This window comes from Carcharhinus amblyrhynchos, chromosome 3 (genome assembly GCF_965287045.1).
Source record: "Carcharhinus amblyrhynchos chromosome 3, sCarAmb.v2.hapA, whole genome shotgun sequence".
In the NCBI taxonomy this organism is placed as follows: Eukaryota; Metazoa; Chordata; class Chondrichthyes; order Carcharhiniformes; family Carcharhinidae; genus Carcharhinus; species Carcharhinus amblyrhynchos.
Genome location: NC_137326.1, coordinates 99571925 through 99591633, shown reverse-complemented (window position 1 = coordinate 99591633; position 19709 = coordinate 99571925). Strand labels below are relative to the sequence as shown.

General features: G+C 42.9%; 1 protein-coding gene across 2 annotated transcripts in view; it reads left to right on the top strand.

Moving 5' to 3' along the window:
* The window catches only part of lekr1 (Leucine-, glutamate- and lysine-rich protein 1), a 190211-nt gene that overhangs the window by 159126 nt on the left and 11376 nt on the right, over positions 1 to 19709 (top strand). For both annotated transcript variants that reach the window (XM_080185588.1, XM_080185587.1), the window contains one exon: positions 12815 to 12908. In XM_080185588.1, coding sequence (XP_080041714.1) covers positions 12815 to 12908 — 94 coding nt within the window. The remainder of the gene's footprint in view (positions 1 to 12814; positions 12909 to 19709) is intronic.

Below are 19709 nucleotides of genomic sequence, written 5' to 3'. Positions count from 1 at the left end.
CCAGATTTCCAATGGGAAAGGGAAGTTAAAATGTTGACAGTTGTATTTATATTGCCTAAGCCAAAGCTAAATTTACTAACATGAGGATTTGATAGTGTGGCATTGTCTGATTTGGCTGAACGTACATGTTTCCATTTCTCAGGAACAACTGTGCTAGCGTTTTTCAAGAGCATATTCTTGGTCATGACATCTGGAGTTTACGATGAAAAAATATAATTTATTTGGAATTGTTACATTCTGTAACATTAACTGGTGCTTGACAGATTAACCAATTACAGTATGGACCTTTTCTATGCCACAGTTTATCATTACTTTGGATAAAATTTAATTTATTTCAACAGCCACTATTTAGGATTTGACTGCTATCTTATTCCTTGCTTGGGCATTTTGCAACAAACCATTCCTTTTGTTGTGTTTGTGTTGATCTGTAAACAAAGATTCCTATATTTGTTTGGCAGGCTATATTCATGTTCAGAAATAGATTAGCTTCCAACATGGACATTTCTGTAAGAAAAATGAGACTTGAGACTGCCACTGGTCTGGCAGTCATTGAAAATCAGCTACAACTCAATAGTAGTTATTTCCCTTTGTGGCTACAAATGTTCAATTTAAATTTGTTAATGTTCTCTGGCAAAGTTTACAGGTTATGGTAGATATGTACTTGGCTGCCACTGGTGTGCATTGTGGAGATTCTGGCCAGATTCTGAAACAATAAGTAAATTTTTTTGAAAAAACATCACTTGGAGATCAAAACTACAGAATATACTCAGAGAATGAAGTGCCTGGAATTAAGAGAATAACCATCAAAATGGGGATAATTCCAACTTCTTACTGGTTCTATCTATGCTATTGGTGGCAATATCAGATACAAATGAAAATGGTAGCTCAGTATTACCATATCCAAAACATAATGCTTTCTCCCTGCTGTTGTCACACAAACAAGGGTTGCATTTATAATTCTGGTATTACTTTAAAGTTCTGAAGTTCATTTATTATTGTCATAAGTAGGCTTGCATTAACACTGCAGTGAAGTCACTGTAAAAATCGCCTGGTCACCACACTCGGGCGCTTGCTCTAAAAAAGACAATCCAAGGCTATCCAGCCTCTCTTTGTAGCTCAAACGCTCCATCCCAGGCAACATCCTCTGCACCCTGTCCACTGTAATCATATCCTTCTTATAGTGAGGTGACCAGAAATGTACACAATACTCCAGTTGTGGCCCAACCAAAGTTAGAATGTGATGAACATTATTTAAGTGACTAAATATATATGAACTTATTAGTAATGTTGATTTCTTCCTCAACTTTGTTATGAACTGTGTTTGTTTTCTGAAACTTCAGCTTTGCAGAATTTTTGTTGAACATCATGAATGACTTTCTCTTATTTGAACCCTTCCATTGCTTTCCAATATTGGTTAATTTCAGTCTGACCATATATCCACACTTATGAATGTTCAAAATTAAAATACTTAAACTCAGTATGTCGTTGTATCTTCCAAGCCATTTTAGGCATCTTAATTTGTGGGAAAGTATGGTAGTGATTTATATAGGTTGTGCATATAAGAAAAAGATGAACTGTTACTATCAGTGTAAGGTCTCAGAGCTGTTATCAATAGTTGTAAATTTTGTGTATGTCATTTTGTGTTGAACGATGTGAGTAGACAGAAGAAACACTTGGAGGCAACCAAACATGTGTTAGAGTATTTAAAGTAATGGAAATTGGTCTCACCATGAATCTCCTGATTTCAGCTGACCTGTTGCCACATCAACTGGGCCATGTCCATTAAACTGAGTTCATCAGGAGTCTTGCGAGCTGGCAGACTAAAGTGGGCTTCTTAAAAGGAAATCACCCGGTCAGTTGGGGGAATGTATTTTATTTTCATCTACATTTTGCAGCATTTCCTTTCTTGATTTTTCTAGGTAATTACTATTTTTCATGTCAATAGTTTCTATCATTATTTTTGGTGGCTGCTAGCATTTAAACTTAATCCTGCAATGTGGTGAGGATGATGGGCATTTCTTGTGTTTCAAAATGGTTGTGTTACTTAGATGACGATTCATGTAAGGCCAACAAATTCTGGTGCAATCACATCTGAGATAGGTTTTCTGCACCATCACTTCTCTTGGACTTGCATTTATAGACTTCATAGTCCTTAATCTTACCCTGGTGTGTGAATGTGGGTCTATATCCATTGCCACTATTTGATAAGGCAGGCTGTAAGAGAGGATGTCCTACAAACAAATCTAAAGCCTGGCTGAGTCTTCCCACAGAAGACCACAACATGAAGCTTTCCTGATACCAGATCTTTCCAAATCCATTTAAGAACAGCTTCTGCATTATGCAGTCAGTAAAATCAATGGGTAGAATACTCCCATGTCCCCACCAGTGGCAAGGGAGGGGAAATTTCAACAGGAGGCCCAAATCTGGTGTTGTGTAACGAGGCAGGTAGAATTAGGGACCTTGTGAGGGATCCTCTTGGGAAGAGCGATCGTTGTATGGTTGAATTTTTGATGCAGGTGGAGGATGAGAAAGTGGTGTCCCGGACCTGTGTCCTCTGTTTGAACAGAGGGGAGTACGATAGGATGAGAGAGGAATTGGCAAATGTAGATTGGGGGCGCAGATTGGTCGGTAGGACTGTTGAGGAACAGTGGAGGATCTTTAAGGAGATCTTTTTCGGTGCTCAGCAGAAATTTATTCCGATGGTAAAGAAGGATCGTAGGAGAAGGGATAATCAGCCGTGGTTATCGAAGGAATTAAAGGAAAGTATTAAATTAAAAGCCGATGTGTTTAGAGTAGCTAAAAGTAGTGGGCGAGTAGAAGATTGGGAGAGGTTTAAAAATCAACAAAGATTGACGAAGAAGATGATAAAGAAAGGAAGGGTAGACTATGAAGCTAAACTAGCACTAAATATAAAAAAGGATAGTAAGAGTTTTTATAAATATATAAAGAGGAGGAGGCTGGCTAGGGTGAATGTTGGACCCTTAGAGGATGAGAGGGGGGATTTAGTGTGGGGGATGAGGAAATGGCTGAGGCCTTAAATAAGTTTTTTGCCTCGGTCTTCACGGAGGAGGACGTGAATAGTTTGCTGGGTATTAAAGATAGAAGGATGGTAGGAGTTGAGGGCCTGAATGCGATCACTGTCACTAGAGAGGTAGTGCTTGATTGACTAGCGGGACTGATGGTGGACAAGTCCCCAGGACTGGATGGAATGTGTCCCAGGGTTCTGAAGGAAATGGCAGAGGTGATAGTAGATAGCTTAGTGATTATTTTCCAAACCTCGCTGGATTCCGGGGAAGTGCTGGAAGATTGGAAAATGGCTCATGTTACGCCGCTGTTTAAAAAGGGTACCAGGCAAAAGGCAGGGAATTATAGGCCGGTTAGTTTAACGTCTGTTGTGGGAAAAATGCTTGAATCCGTCATCAAAGAAGAAATAGCGAGGCACCTTGAGAAGAATTGTTTGATAGAGCAGACACAGCACGGATTCATAAGAACATAAGAAATAGGAGCAGGAGTAGGCCATCTAACCCTTCGAGCCTGCCCCGCCATTCAATAAGATCATGGCTGATCTGTCGTGTCTCAGTTCCACATTCCTGCCCTCTCCCCATAACCCTTAATCCTCTCGCCTATCAAAAACCTATCAACCCGCGTCTTAAATATATTTAGCGAGGCAGCCTCCACCACTTCAACGGGCAGAGAATTCCAGAGATTCACCACCCTTTGAGTGAAGAAGTTCCTCCTCAACTCCGTTCTAAACCGCCCCCCCCTTTATCTTGAGGCTGTGCCCTCTAGTCCTACTGTCCTTTCTGAGCAGGAAGAGCCTCTCCACCTCTATCCTATCCATCCCATTCATCATCTTATACGTCTCAATGAGATCTCCCCTCATTCTTCTAAACTCTAACGAGTACAAGCCTAGTTTATTCAGCCTCTCCTCATAGTTCAACCCCCTCAACTCCGGTATCAGCCTAGTAAACCTCCTCTGCACTCCCTCCAAGGCCAAAATATCCTTGCGTAAGTGTGGCGACCAAAACTGCACACAGTACTCCAGCTGCAGCCTCACCAGTGCCCTATACAGTTGCAGCAAGACCTCCCTACTTCTATATTCAATCCCCCTCGCTATGAAGGCCAGCATCCCATTTGCCTTCCTGACCACCTGCTGCACCTGCAGGCTGGGTTTTTGCGACTCATGCACAAGGACCCCGAGGTCCCTCTGCACTGTCGCATGCTGCAGTTTTTCTCCATGTAAGTAATAGTCCTTCCGACCATTATTCCTACCAAAGTGGACAACCTCACATTTGCCAACATTAAATTCCATTTGCCAGTTCCAGGCCCATTCGCCCAGCCTATCTAGATCCTTCTGCAGACTCTCAACACCCTCCGCACAATTTGCCATTCCACCAATCTTGGTGTCATCAGCACATTTCGACACCATACACTCGGTTCCCTCCTCCAGATCATCTGTATAAATGGTAAATAGCTGAGGCTTCAGCACTGACCCCTGGGGCACTCCACTAGTCACCAACCGCCAATCTGAATAGCACCCATTGACCCCCACTCTCTGCCTCCTATTTGACAGCCAATCCCCTATCCACGCTAACACCCTACCCCCAACTCCATGCCCCCTGACCTTCTGTAATAACCTCTTGTGCGGCACCTTATCACACGCCTTCTGAAAATCAAGAAACACCACATCCACCGGCTCTCTATCCACCGCTCTAGACACATCCTCATAGAACTCCAATAAATTCGTCAGACACAACTTCCCCTTAACGAAACCGTGCTGCGTCTGCTCTATCAAACAATTCTCCTCAAGATGCCTTGCTATTTTCTCCTTGATCACGGATTGTAACATTTTACCTACAACAGACGTTAAACTAACCGTCCTATAATTCCCTGCCTTTTGCCTGCCACCCTTCTTAAACAACGGCGTAACATTAGCCGTTTTCCAATCTTCCGGCACTGCCCCGGAATCCAGCGAGGTTTGGAAAATAATCACAAAGGCATCCACTATCACCTCCGCCATTTCTTTCAGAACCCTCGGATGCATTCCATCTGGTCCTGGGGACTTGTCCACAATCAGTCCCTCCAGTCTTTCGAGCACTGCCTCTCTAAAAACAATAATGTCATTCAGGCCCTCCACTCCTACCATCTTTCCATCGCTAACACCCGGCAAATTATTCACCTCCTCCTCCGTGAAGACAGAAACAAAGAAGTTGTTCAAGGCCTCAGCCATTTCCCCATCCCCTACCACTAAGTCCCCCCTCTCATCCTCTAAGGGTCCAACGTTCACCCTAGTCAGCCTCTTTTTATATATTTATAAAAACTCTTACTATCCTTTTTTATATTAAGCGCTAGTCCAGCTTCATAGTTTATCCTACCCTTCTTTATCAACTTCTTTGACATTCTTTGTTGATATTTAAACCTCTCCCAATCCTCTTCTCGCCTACTACTCTTAGCTACTCTAAACGCTTTTAATTTAACACTTTCCTTTACCTCCTTCGTTACCCACGGCTGATTATCTCTTCTCCTACGATCCTTTTTAACCATCAGAATAAATTTCTGCTGCGCACCAAGAAAGATCTCCTTAAAGATCCTCCACTGTTCCTCAGCAGACCTACCTTCCAATGCGCTCCCCCAATCAACATTCGCCAATTCCTCTCTCATCCTATCGTACTCCCCTCTGTTCAAACAAAGGACACATGTCCGGGAACCCACTTTCTCCTCCTCCATCTGCATCAGAAACTCCACCATACAATGATCACTCTTCCCAAGAGGATCCTTCACCACAAGGTCCCTAATTCTACCCACCTCATTACATAACACCAGATCTAAGATAGCTCGCTCCCTCGTCGGCTCCAACATACACTGTTCAAGGAAACTACCCCGGCAGCATTCCAAGAACTCTTCCTCAAGCCCACCACGTCCAACATGGGTCGACCAATCAATACGTAGATTGAAATCCCCCATAATTATTGCCATTCCATTCCTGCACGCCGCATTTATTTGCATGTTAATAGCCCGCCCCACCTCCAGATCATTATTTGGGGGCCTATAGACGACACCCACCAGCGTCTTCCTCCCTTTGCTGTTCCTAATCTCCACCCACAACGATTCCACTTTCTGCTCTTTGGCTCCTATATCTTCCCTTACTACCACCCTGATGCTATCCTTAATCAGCAGAGCTACGCTCCCCCCTTTTTCCTCCCACCTATCCTTCCTAAACACTTGATACCCCTGTACATTCAGCTCCCAGTCCCTGTCACCTTGCAGCCACGCCTCTGTAATGGCCACCAGATCATATCCATTTGTGCTGATCTGCGCCACCAGCTCATTCACTTTATTCCGAATGCTTCGTGCATTCGGCTAAAGTGCCTTCATCCCAGCCTTCACCTGTACCCTATTAGCCAGAACACTACCAACCTTACTCACGCCCCCTACTCCCTTTATTATTGGGACATCCTTGGCCTCTTCCCTTACCGGTACCCTCTCCTTTACTTTAGACCCCGTAATTTCACCTACCCTCGCACCCTCCACCGCCCCCCCCAATTAGTTTAAAGCCCTATCTACAGTCCTATCTACACGATTCGCCGGGACTCTGGTCCCAGCACGGTTCAGACCAACCCCATCCCACCTGAACAGGTCCCACCTACCCCAATACTGGTGCCAATGCCCCATAAATTCAAACCCATTCCTCCCACACCAATCCCTGAGCCACCCATTCACTTCCTTAATCTTATCAACCCTACGCCCATCTGCACACGGTTCAGGCAGTAGTCCGGAGGTAACCACCTTGTTGGCTCTACTTTTTAATTCCATTCCCAGCTTTTCATACTCCCTCTCCAGATCCTCAGTTCGCATTTTGCCTACGTCGTTGGCACCCACATGTACCACAACGACTGGACTCTCACCCTCCCACTCCAGGTTCCTCTGCAGCCCAGATGTGACATCCTGGACCTGAGCGCCAGGCAGACAACACACCCTTCTGTGCTCTTTGTCATTGTGACAAAGGACAGTGTCAATACCCTTAACCACACTATCCCCAATTACTACTACGTTCCTTTTCACCTCTTTGCCTATGTCCTGTGTCTGCATCACTGTACCGTGTGCAGTTTGCTCACCAACCTCACCTTCCTCATTCTTGTCCACACTGGAAGCAAGAACCTCAAACCTGTTATGCAGATTGAGAGGCTGAGGCATTTGGCCCCCACCCTCCTTCCTCCGGCCCCCATCCTCCTTCCTCCAGTCCCCACCCTCCTTCCTCCAGTCCCCACCCTCCTTCCTCCGGCCCCCACCCTCCTTCCTCCGGCCCCCACCCTCCTTCCTCCTCTCAGCAGCCCCCTCCTGTTCCTGACCCTTAGTGTTAGCCAGTCTAGGGGGGGTGGATGTCTCTTGCACCCCATTATCAATGGCACCCTCCCTCCCCCTGATGAGCCTCAGTGTCTGTAGCTCAGAGGCCAGCTCATCTACTTTGAGCTGGAGCTCCTCCAGCAACCTGCACTTACTGCAGACATGGTCACTGGGAAGGACCCTGGGGTCCACCAGCTCCCACATCATACAGAAACAGCACATCACATGCCCCGCCATTATTTCCTGTAGTAATATTGAGCAACGATTTCAACGCAAACTTACCTGGCCCTTTTCTCCCTAGCCCTTTGTTCCTAAGCCCTAGTAGCTCACTCAGCTTCCCTCTCACTCCGCTGCCCGCTCCGACGCTGCCCACTGTCTATACCAGGCCTCCTTTTAAACCTGGCGCTGTTTAAAAGCCTGCTTACCCACAAATCCCTGCTATCGACTCCCTTTGAATTCTTAAAGGGTAAACACAAAAAGCCCGCGAAAATGCTTTTAAATGAATCTAACAGTGCTACAAGGTAAGTTCTTAAGGGGAAGTCGTGTCTGACGAATTTATTGGAATTCTATGAGGATGTGACTAGTGCGGTAGACAGAGGGAAACCGGTGGATGTGGTGTTTCACGATTTTCAGAAGGCGTTTGATAAGGTGCCGCACAAAAGGTTGCTTCAGAAGGTTAGGGGGCATGGAGTTGGCGGTAAGGTGTTAGCGTGGATAGAGGATTGGTTATCTAATAGGAGGCAGAGAGTTGGTATCAATGGGTGCTATTCTGGTTGGTGGTTGGTGACTAGTGGAGTGCCCCAGGGATCAGTGCTGGGGCCTCAACTATTTACCATTTATAGAGATGATCTGAAGGAGGGGGCTGAGTGTAGGGTGTCGAAATTTGCTGATGACACAAAGATAAGTGGAAAAGCAAATTGTGCGGAGGGTGTGGAAAGTCTGCAGAAGGATCTAGATAGGCTAAGCAAGTGGGCAAGGACCTGGCAGATGGAGCACAATGTTAGCAAGTGTGAGGTTATCTACTTTGGCAGGAATAATAGTAGGAGGGGTTACTATTTAAAGGGCGAAAAGCTGCAGCATGCTACGCTGCAGAGGGACCTGGGGGTCCTTGTGCATGAGTTGCAAAAACCCAGCCTGCAGGTGCAGCAGGTGATCAGGAAGGCGAATGGGATGCTGGCCTTTATAGCGAGGGGGATAGAATATAAAAGTAGGGAGGTTTTGCTGCAACTGTACAGGGCACTGTTGAGGCCGCAGCTGGAGTACTGTGTGCAGTTTTGGTCACCACACTTGCGCAAGGATATTTTGGCCTTGGAGGGAGTGCAGAGGAGGTTTACTAGGCTGATACTGGAGATGAGGGGGTTGGACTATGAAGAGAGGCTGAATAGACTGGGTTTGTACTCGTTGGAGTTTAGAAGGATGAGGGGAGATCTTATAGAGACGTATAAGATAATGAAGGGGATGGATAGGGTAGAGGTAGAGAGATTCTTCCCGCTCAGAAAGGACAGCAGGACTAGAGGGCACAGCCTCAAGATAAGGGGGGTGCAGTTTAGAACGGAGTTGAGGAGGAACTTCTTCACTCAAAGGGTGGTGAATCTCTGGAATTCTCTGCCCGATGATGTGGTGGAGGCTACCTCGCTAAATATATTTAAGACACGGGTAGATAGGTTTTTGGTAGGCAAGGGAATTAAGGGTTATGGGGAGAAAGCGGGAAAGTGGAACTGAGCCACTTCAGATCAGCCATGAACTTATTGAATGGCGGGGCAGGCTCGAAGGGCTAGATGGCCTCCTCCTGCTCCTATTTCTTATGTTCTTAAAAATCGGTTTCAAGCCAATGTGAGATTACAGCAGGATCATCCGACTTTGCCCACCGTGGCTGATTGAAAATCCCACTGAAAGCCAGCGTGAAACCAGTCTGCATCCCGCTAATAGGATGCAGATGAAGCCTGACTGAAAATTTCCTCCCATAGTCAATTCTTTGTGATGCCAGCAGAGAAATGCACTAGTCCAGAACCTGCATGGACCAATGTAGCATGCAAAAGTCAGGATTTACCTGAAGAAGGCCTGGGGCTGTCTCCAGAGTTCAGGATGGAGGCTGTCAATGACCTTGGACCATCAAGAAGTATAAAGGGAAGCACTATCAGTAGGTTCTTAAAGCTTTAGCGTCTTCAAGGAGGTCCATCTTTCACCCTCAAAGAGGCTGGAGATCAATCTTCTCTCTTCAGTGATGGGTCAGTAATGTTCGGCGCCTTTTAAATATGGCCACCCAGATATCATGACAGGATATACACCATCCAGCCGCCTAGCCACAGAAGATAATGCAAAACTCTCTATGTATAATTAATTAAATCGGGTGTGGACAATATGGTATAGCTTCCTGTCAGCCTCTGCAGTAGGAAACTATCCCCGTGCCTTCCATGGGACTTAGCCCCAGATGGGAGATTATTGCTCATTGTGTGACAATATTTTCACTTTCATTATAGAAATAATGCCTCAGCTCAACAGGTCACACTTTTCATTTGATGACTAGGTTACACTGATTGCAAAGCATCACAGATATTACCTGGTTATCAAAAAGGAGAAGGGACAATTTAGAATCAAAATAGTTAATGGGGGTAAGGATGATTCCAATTTATTTAGCCAAGGCTCAAAGGTTAGTAGTAAAAATGTAGGTGAACAATGAGTCACCTTCAAAGGAGAGATAACAGGCACAATTAAGATATATTTTCTCAAAAGAGAAAAGTCGGCTAAACAGATCCAGACTCACTGGATGACAAAAGAGAGAAGAATTTAAGGTGAAGAAGAAAAGATGTGCTTATGACAAATGTCAGTTGGATAATACAATAGAGAACCAGGACAAATATAGGAGGTTGAGATGGGGAGTGAAAAGGCAAATAAAAGAAAAGAGAGGATGTGAAACAGACTGGCAGTTAATGTTAAAGAAATCCCAAATTTTTCTATAGGCATATAAATTTAGCAAAAAGCTTGTTTCTTAGCTCTTTATAATCCTCTTCTTTGGGTCTGTAAAGTACATAATACCTTATATGCTTTGAAAAATCCATTTTTAATTTACTTTATTATTCGTGATTTACTAAAGCAATTCATTCTGTCATTCTGTATCCATTTTAAGGTGTCTTTCAATTAAACATGACATATCAGAAACTATCAAAAGTTAAATTTTAATTAGATTTCCAAGATGTAATGAAACTTCAATACTTAATCTGAAGTTGGAGATGAGCCTCAAGACTTTTGCGCCTGTACCAGCTGGGAAATGGCCATATGTGTATGTTTTGTTTATTTTTCTTCAGGCCGAGAATCGGTCATGTGCACCTAACAGCTGGATAAGCCAAGCTTTGCTGCACCTGTCATTCATTGTGGCATGTTGAGTATATGGCAGAGAGAGAAGACAGAGATTTGAAGCTCTTTGAGAAGAAAAGCTACAAGGTTATTGGAATAGTAATTAACTGAATAATCAATTTTAGGATTCAGTAACATAATCAGTTTAATAGCGATGCTATTGGAATACTGAGTTTAGGGTACTCATTTGTTTGCTCTTTGTTTGAAAAAATAATGAGTTTAACATGCATATGTGGGTGTCCTGGGGAAATATACGAGATGGGGGAGAAGCATTAAGTGAATGCTCATGAATTCTTTGGCAGAAAACTGTTTGCAACTCTGCCAGTCCCATGTGAGAAACCTTTGCATCAAACTAGTCTTAACTCTTTACTGGTTTATTTGTCTGTAAGTAAATTGGTGGGATAAAGGAGTAGTGGGAATTTGAATAATCTTTTTGTGCTTGTTTTGAGATCTTTCCACCCCATGTATCTGGGATAATATATTTTTCTTATTTTAATGACTATTTTAATTTTTATATTAAAAGTTCAACAGCAGGCTCCTGTGAATGTGTTCAGTAATTTATCCCCATGGTTTCTAAACAATTCTTACTCTGGGATCTGACTTGCCCAGTATTAACATCAGCTGGGATCATAAAGAAGGCCAAACTTTTAACTAAATGTTTAACTTTCTTATTTTTCTAAATACCCATATTAAAACAAAAAGCTCCTTGGTCTAGCCCCATGTTCACACGTCCAAGTTGATCCTTTGATCTTTATACTTTATCAATATATATTTGGCATGAGTTGCCAGTTCTCTACAAGAACCTTACTTGACAAAGAGATGAATGTCAGTGTCTCCTTGCCTCTGTATCAGTCATTCTGTATCAGAGAATCAAAAAACACCTACAGTGCAGAAGGAGGCCATTCAGCCACTGAGTCTTCACCCGAAAGAGCATCTTACCATCTTTGGACACTAAGGGATAATTTAGCATGACCAATCTCTCCAACCTGCACATCTTTGGATTGTGGGAGGAAACTGGAGCACCCGTAGGCAATCCACACAGACATGAAGAGAATGTGCAAAGTCCGCACAGTTGCCCAAGGCTGGAATTGAATCCGGGTCCCTGATACTGTGAAGGCACCAGTGCTAACTACTGTGCCATTGTGGTGCCAAAAGATGTGGAGGAGGGATTGAAGTGAGCTATTTGGGAAGGAGGGTTTTGCAACTTTTATCCAGTCAAAGGAGCACTCTTGCCCAGGATACTGAGCAAAAAAAACAATTTTTTCAGTGGGACCTGTGAATCTGAAAAAATACAAAACGTAACCAATTTCTATCCTTTTGTCTGATAGCAATTGCTTTTTTAAGAACTCAGCTTCTTTGTTCCCTTATTTAATCAGGCAGAGTAACCATGCAGGTTTGTAAGCTTCACAAACCTACATTCCCCCAGCACCAGTCCTCTAATTTGAAATGTCTGCTGATTCGCAAATAAATCTTTGTTTGTTTTAGTTCTGAGTTATTTAAAAAAAATTAACCTGATTTTTCTTTGAACCATGATAGGTTGATTCACTTTTGTTGTCAATCGAGATGTCTGAGAATGTGTTTAAAAGGGTTAACCCTCCACACCATACCAAAACACGTTCGTTCACTGCTCTGACCTAACCATGCTGCGACAAACCTTATTTACATAGAATGTACATCTCAGAAATAGACCATTTGACTAAATTGGTTGACACACCTCCAACCTATCCACATTGAAGTTCATTCGTCAGTTACACATCCATTCCATTTATTGGGTAACAATTTTCACTAAACCATTAATGTGAGTCTGGTAATCTTCTATAATATAAAAGCAAAATACTGCAGATGCTGGAATCTAAACAAAAACAGAAAATGCTGGGAAATCTTAGCAGGTTAGGTCAGAGCATCTGCAGAAGAGAATAGAGCCAATGTTTCAAGTGTGGATGACCCTTCATCAGAGCTGTATTTTCGGTAATTTTCTGTTCCCTTTTAGATTGCTTTCAACATAATACTTCAACTATACATTTATACATTTTTCTCATGTGAATAATGTTTTAAATGTTTTACTACATGCCATATAGCTTTCAGCTTTATCAATAAGTGTATTTGTTTCTTACAGGGAACAGATGATGATTTCACACCAGACCAGGATTGAGCAGCTGCAAGAACGTCTTCGGCAGAAGTTAGGTGATGAAGAAAGCTGGAGGGTGAAAGTAAGGAACCTCTTTACTGCTAGTTTTTCTCACAGTTGTGTTGCCACAAGTGACTTTTTTTCATTAATTGATACCTTTAATTCATTAATTGATACCCAGTAGAACATGAATGGGTCAACAAATGAATTTGACATGCTGGATAAATATCCTTGGCAAACCATCAATGGGAAGATTGCCTTTTAAAATTAATCACACTGATTCCTGAGGTTATCTGTCTTGCTTAGAAGCTCTATTTTGTCTTGAAGAAAAACATCTTGAATTCTTGAACATAAATGTTCATGTGTTGATAGTAACCATGACAAACCTTTGCTGGTTCTGATTTCAATGGCAATCACAACTCCTGATTGTCGTTCTCATTCTAAATGTCAAAGGTCATTCTCGCTGGCATACATATTCATTAAGGCCATCTGTGACTGATGTCACACTTACCCTTGAAGGCTGGTCTCAAGCTTAAAGACCCACCTTTCATCAGAATATTCATACTTACAGGCAGATGTTGGTGTTAAAATATTTTAAGAGAATGGATCACACTAGTTCTCAACAAGAACATCAGAACCTGTTATATTGGCAGTGTAAGAGTGTAATGCTAGACCCCTTCCCTGTCAGGAAATCTGAAATAATCCACATGAGAAATCAAAAACTTGGCCTTGATCGTATTCATTATTAACTGTACTTTGTGTCATATTGAAATGTTCAGATTTCCATCATGAAATGTTCAGTTCCTTTGGCATATGAAAATTCTACACTTACTTGCAGAAGGTAGTTATCAGTTTGAAACTGAGATTGACAATGTGTCTGATACGTGCTGTTTCCCATCTGCTGATCTTTTAATTTGGTAAATTAATTGGGAGATTTTCCACCAAAGATAATAAAGTGTCAAGTTTAAAATATAAGAGAGAAGATAAGAACTACAATTATTGAAAACAGGGCTTTTTGTCTTCCACCTTGTAAGGTTTGCGACATCTGTTAAATTTGTTTTATTTTAGCCCTCTAAAAATGTTTGCAATTTTGAATGCAGAAGTCTTTCATGGGCACAGAACTTCATGTCACAATAAGTATCCTTTTAACCTATACAATTACAGTTGCAGTGACCTGGAACAACACTTGCACAGCTGTTGAACAAAGTTATTTTCCACTAACCAAAGACAGTTTCATTTTAGTGTTAATTATATTTAATTGTGGGCAGGTGATAGCCATTAACTGGGGATTCACTTGTACACATACAGTGAAACTCTGGTTTTTGGGGGAAGGGGTACATACCTTTCTTGATATTTTAATGCTTACAAGAATGTGTTGTACAATGCCAGCTGATACTACTGGACAATCGGGTCCCTGAATGGAACCTTGGTTCTATCCTGCATTTCTGGATTATAACAGAAATGTCCCTAACATTGGGATCTAAGACTGCCCATTGGAAACTGGCTTGAGAGATCAGCATGACTTCAGTACTCCCCTCAGCCCCATAATCAGGTTTGTGCAACCAAAATATTATAAGAAATAGGTGCAGGAGTAGGCCATCTAGCCCTTCGAGCCTGCCCCGCCATTCAATAAGATCATGGCTGATCTGTCGCTGCTCAGTTCCACTTTCCTGCTTTCTCCCCACAACCCTTAATCCCCTCTCTTATCAAAAACCCATCAACCCGCGTCTTAAAAATATTTAGCGAGGCAGCCTCCACCACTTCAACGGGCAGAGAATTCCAGAGATTCACCACCCTTTGAGTGAAGAAGTTCCTCCTCAACTCCGTTCTAAACCGCCCCCCTTTTATCTTGAGGCTGTGCCCCCTAGTCCTACTGTCTTTTTTGAGCGGGAAGAGTCTCTCCACCTCTATCCTATCCATCCCATTCATCATCTTATACGTCTCAATGAGATCTCCCCTCATTCTTCTAAACTCTAACGAGTACAAGCCCAGTTTATTCAGCCTCTCCTTATAGCTCAACCCCCTCAACTCCGGTATCAGCCTAGTAAACCTCCTCTGCACTCCCTCCAAGGCCAAAATATCTTTGCGCAGGTGCGGCGCCCAAAACTGCACACAGTACTCCAGCTGCGGCCTCACCAATGCCCTATACAGCTGCAGCAAGACCTCCCTACTTTTATATTCAATCCCCCTTGCTATGAAGGCCAGCATCCCATTTGCCTTCCTGACCACCTGCTGCACCTGCAAGCTGGGTTTTTGCGACTCATGCACAAGGACCCCAAGGTCCCTCTGCACCGTCGCCTGCTGCAGTTTGTCGCCCCGTAAGTAATAGTCCTTCCTACCATTCTTCCTACCAAAGTGGACCACCTCACACTTGCCAACATTAAATTCCATTTGCCATTTCCTGGCCCATTCGCCCAGCCTATCTAGATCCTTCTGCAGACTCTCCACACCCTCCGCACAATTTGCCGTTCCCCCAATCTTGGTGTCATCAGCACATTTCGACACCCTACACTCGGTTCCCTCCTCCAGATCATCTATATAAATGGTAAAAAGCTGAGGCCCCAGCACCGACCCCTGGGGCACTCCACTAGTCACCATCTGCCAATCCGAATAGCACCCGTTGACCCCCACTCTCTGCCTCCTATTTGACAGCCAATCCTCTATCCACGCTAACACCCTACCCCCAACTCCATGTCCCTTGACCTTCTGCAATAACCTCTTGTGAGGTACTTTGTCAAACGCCTTCTGAAAATCTAGAAAGACCACATCCACCGGCTCTCCTCTATCCACCGCCCTAGACACATCCTCATAGAACTCCAGTAAATTTGTCAGACACGACTTCCCTTTAATGAAACCGTGCTGCGTCTGCTCTATCAAACAATTCCCTTCAAGATGCCTCGCAATTTCCTCCTTAATGACAGATTCTAACATTTTACCTACCACAGACGTTAAACTAACCGGCCTATAATTCCCCGCCTTTTGCCTGGCACCCTTCTTAAACAACGGCGTAACATTAGCCGTTTTCCAATCATCCGGCACTTCCCCGGAATCCAGCGACGTCTGGAAAATAACCACCAAGGCATCCACTATCACCTCCGCCATTTCTTTCAGACCCTCGGATGCATTCCATCCGGTCCTGGGGACTTGTCCACAATCAGTCCCTCCAGTCTGTCGAGCACCGCCTCTCTCGTAACAGTAATGTCATTAAGACCCTCCAGTCCTACCACCTTTCCATCGCTAACACCCGGCAAATTATTCACGTCCTCCTCCGTGAAGACAGAAACAAAAAAGTTATTCAATACCTTAGCCATATCCCCATCCCCTATTGGTCTATTATAAGATCATGTGCTTGTTAAACATTCTTGTAACTGACATTCAAGACTGAGCTATTGTTTTTGACTCCCGCCATAATCTCAATTTATTGCAATTGACCCATCCTGTGAACTAAGCCATACAAAACATTTGCATCGTGCTGCGGTTATTCACTTCCACTGAAAACTAAATTGAAACATCACAAAGAATGAGTATAATAGATTATACTATTGAGTTAATGTACAAGTGATCAATCAAGTAATGGTACAAATTTAAATCAAATTTAATGTTGTGAGATAAACTAATATTTAAGTACTCATGGATGATTCTTTGATAATGATTCTGTCCCTAGGTTGTCAGTTAAAAAAAAGGTCAGATGCAAAAAAGTAACATTTGCCTCCCTTCTCACCAGACAAGTGGTGTAACTGGAGGGTAATGTATTTGTTATACTTAAGGCATCTGAATCTGAATAATTATACTGCAATTATCTTTAATTTCACATGTGTAAGTGAAATTTTCTCAGGTTTCCCCTGGGGTACTCTGTATTTGTTGAATCTCACTCGACTGTGAAAGACAATATATAGTTAAAGAATGAAAAGGAATTTATTTGCTAATGCATGCATCAGGAGACAGACAGAGTCAGTGAGGGTTGACTGTCCTCTCTGAGTTAATATTACAAGGTAAAATTATTATATTATTCTGAACATTTCAATATCCCACCCAATCTTGTCAATCAGACTGGAGGACACAATCACAACGTTACCCATTATTACCTTAGCCACTAATGTTCCACCAGTCAACAGGAATAGATTATTAGCTGATTGTCCATTTAGGTTCCTTTCCCTTTACTTAGGAAAGCTAACCCACGTCATTAGCAGTGCCCAAGACCATAGTTAACATCTGTTAATTTTAATTGGTGAAAGGAGTCACTCTTTTGTTGAGAACAAGGCCTCCTTTATCAGCTTAAGAGACTGCTCCAGCCTCGCTACTCATGAACAAATTTACTTCTTTGGTCTGTCTACCACTGTGTTTCCCATCATGATGCATTCAAAATGAAGTTGGCCAAAGCACAATACCTATATATAGAAAATACAGTTTAAACTTATAATGCTTGGTTAACTTGTGATTATACAGTTTATAATACCTTTGCAGTTTATAAATATCTTTGCATATTTTGTTCCAGGTACATTGTGAATTCTCACTATATATGGCACTTGATAATTATCTTAACCTAGTCTACTTATTATAATAAAACTAAAATGAAGGGCCTCATACTAGAATTCTATACTACCCCCCCCCCCCCAATCAACATGTGTGAATGAACATGACTTGTCAGCATGGAGATTATCTTTTATGCCCCATGACAAAATGTCATTCTGACCCAGACAATGTTTCATTGAATAGTTCACAAAGATTTTAAGAAACTAATGGACCTTACTCGTAGATAATTTTTTTCATATATTGTGAGCATAACTGGACTTTTCCTCACTATTTGTTGAAGAACTTTAAGGGTACATGCTGCAATATATTTGGAATAACATTTGTAACAGACTTTCCAGTTCTTGTGCTAATGGATTGCCTTGGTGCAGCCAATAGAAGCAAATTATGCATAGAGGACCTTATCAGTAATGGAACCAATTATTTCTTCACTGGTACTTTAAATGATGAAGACTTGGACAGCTTGTCTTCTTGAAGTGCACTATTGCCACTCAATTTTCATGTATGTTTTGTACTCAGGGAAACTGCACAAGGCTAAGGCACAGGAACAGGAATATGTGATCCAGTGTGCCAAGTTAACATTCAGTAATTGCATAAATAGCATGCTGTCCACATGAATAAATAAATCAATATGTCTCAGCGTTAGAAACAGGATAATGGAATACAAAAAAAGGGAAGTATTTTTCACGCAGCCAGCCACCTGCTTTGCAGTGGTAGAGGTGGCCTGCCATTGGTCAGTGGTGGGATATTCTGTTCCCGCTATAGTCAACAGGGCTTCTCGTTGAATGAACTTTTTACCGCCATGAAACCCGCGGCAGGGACCAGAAGACCACGGCAGCGTGAGCAGCTGGAAAATTCTGGCTATAGAATATATCAGAAATGTTTAAAATTACTGGAACGTACATCCGCAGTATCCCTTTGCTCAAATAGCTTTCACACTGTCTCCTTTCACACAATCTGGCTTCATGTTTGCAACCAGTTCACACCCAGATTTAAATATCACAACTGTGATGACATTATTGTTGTACATGAGCAATGCTAGCTTTTTGTTGCATCTTAGCTGACTAAATAATCAGCTGAATAATTAGATTTAATTGTTTAAATTTTACACAGTTTGAGGAATAAATGGATATGTCATTAATGGTTTCTATTTGAAGGTTGAACTATGAAGCTGCACTTACATTCTGCAAAGTGCATGCTCTCTGAGCTTGTTATGTGCCCTGACCACTCTTTGCTTTGCTTGCAGGATGCCAGTGCTGCCTTTCCCTGGGGTGCTGGAATAATATTGAAAAGGGTTTCCCAAACTTTTCGAGCAGCAAAACCCCTAGTGACCTCCCAAGAACATCAGAGAACGCCAAGCATTCTCGTCATGTCAAGGCTCCTTTTTTGCCATTGAATCAATGCAAACACAGGAATCAAATGTAAAGAAGTCTCTTCTAGCTATATCTATGCATATTTTAGGAATGAGGAAGAGGCACACAGACACAAATACATTCGCCAGCTACATTCCCCTCTTGCACTAACTCCTGGCCAAGCCACCCTCCCATGGCCCCTTAACAATAACTGCTGAAAGTAGCACCCACTATATGAGTGAGTAATCTAAAATGTTCACTTATTTTAAAAAAATTAAGTAACCTTTTGTCATTCGTCATAGGAAGAGATGCTGGAAAGCTGATTCTCATATTGGACATTCAGGCCTCTCTGTCCCACACACACACACACACACACACACACAAGCATACACTCACTTCCCTTTCACACACAAACACAAGTCCCTCATGTGCACACATACACGTATACGTGCACATGCACGCACACATGCACATTCACCTCTCTCGCATACACACACACATGCGCATACTCACCTCCCTCACAAACACATCTCCCTCACATGTACACATGCACACGTACGTGCACACACATGCGTATTCAGTTCTCGCGCACACACACATATACACACACACACACTACTTTTCACTGTAAACTAGTACGAGTCAATAATAACTCAAATCAAATCCAAAACACACGTCACTCTCTCTCCCTCTTTCACAAACACATACTTACAAACATGCACACATATTCTTTTCACCATCTCACACATACACAGACATCCCCCTCGCTCACACACTTGTCCCCTCGCTCTCTCACACACTTGTCCCCCTCTCTCTCACACATGCACTCACTCCTCTTTCTCATGCTCTGAGGCCTGTTCTGCTCTGGTCCACCACTCTGAGGTCCACTCTAGCTCCCGGTCTGGTCCCCCTGCCCCAAGGCCTGCTCTGGTCCTCCTGTAATGAGACCTGCTCTGGTCTCCTTCTCCAAAGCCTGCTTTTCCTATCACTCTGCTGTTGAT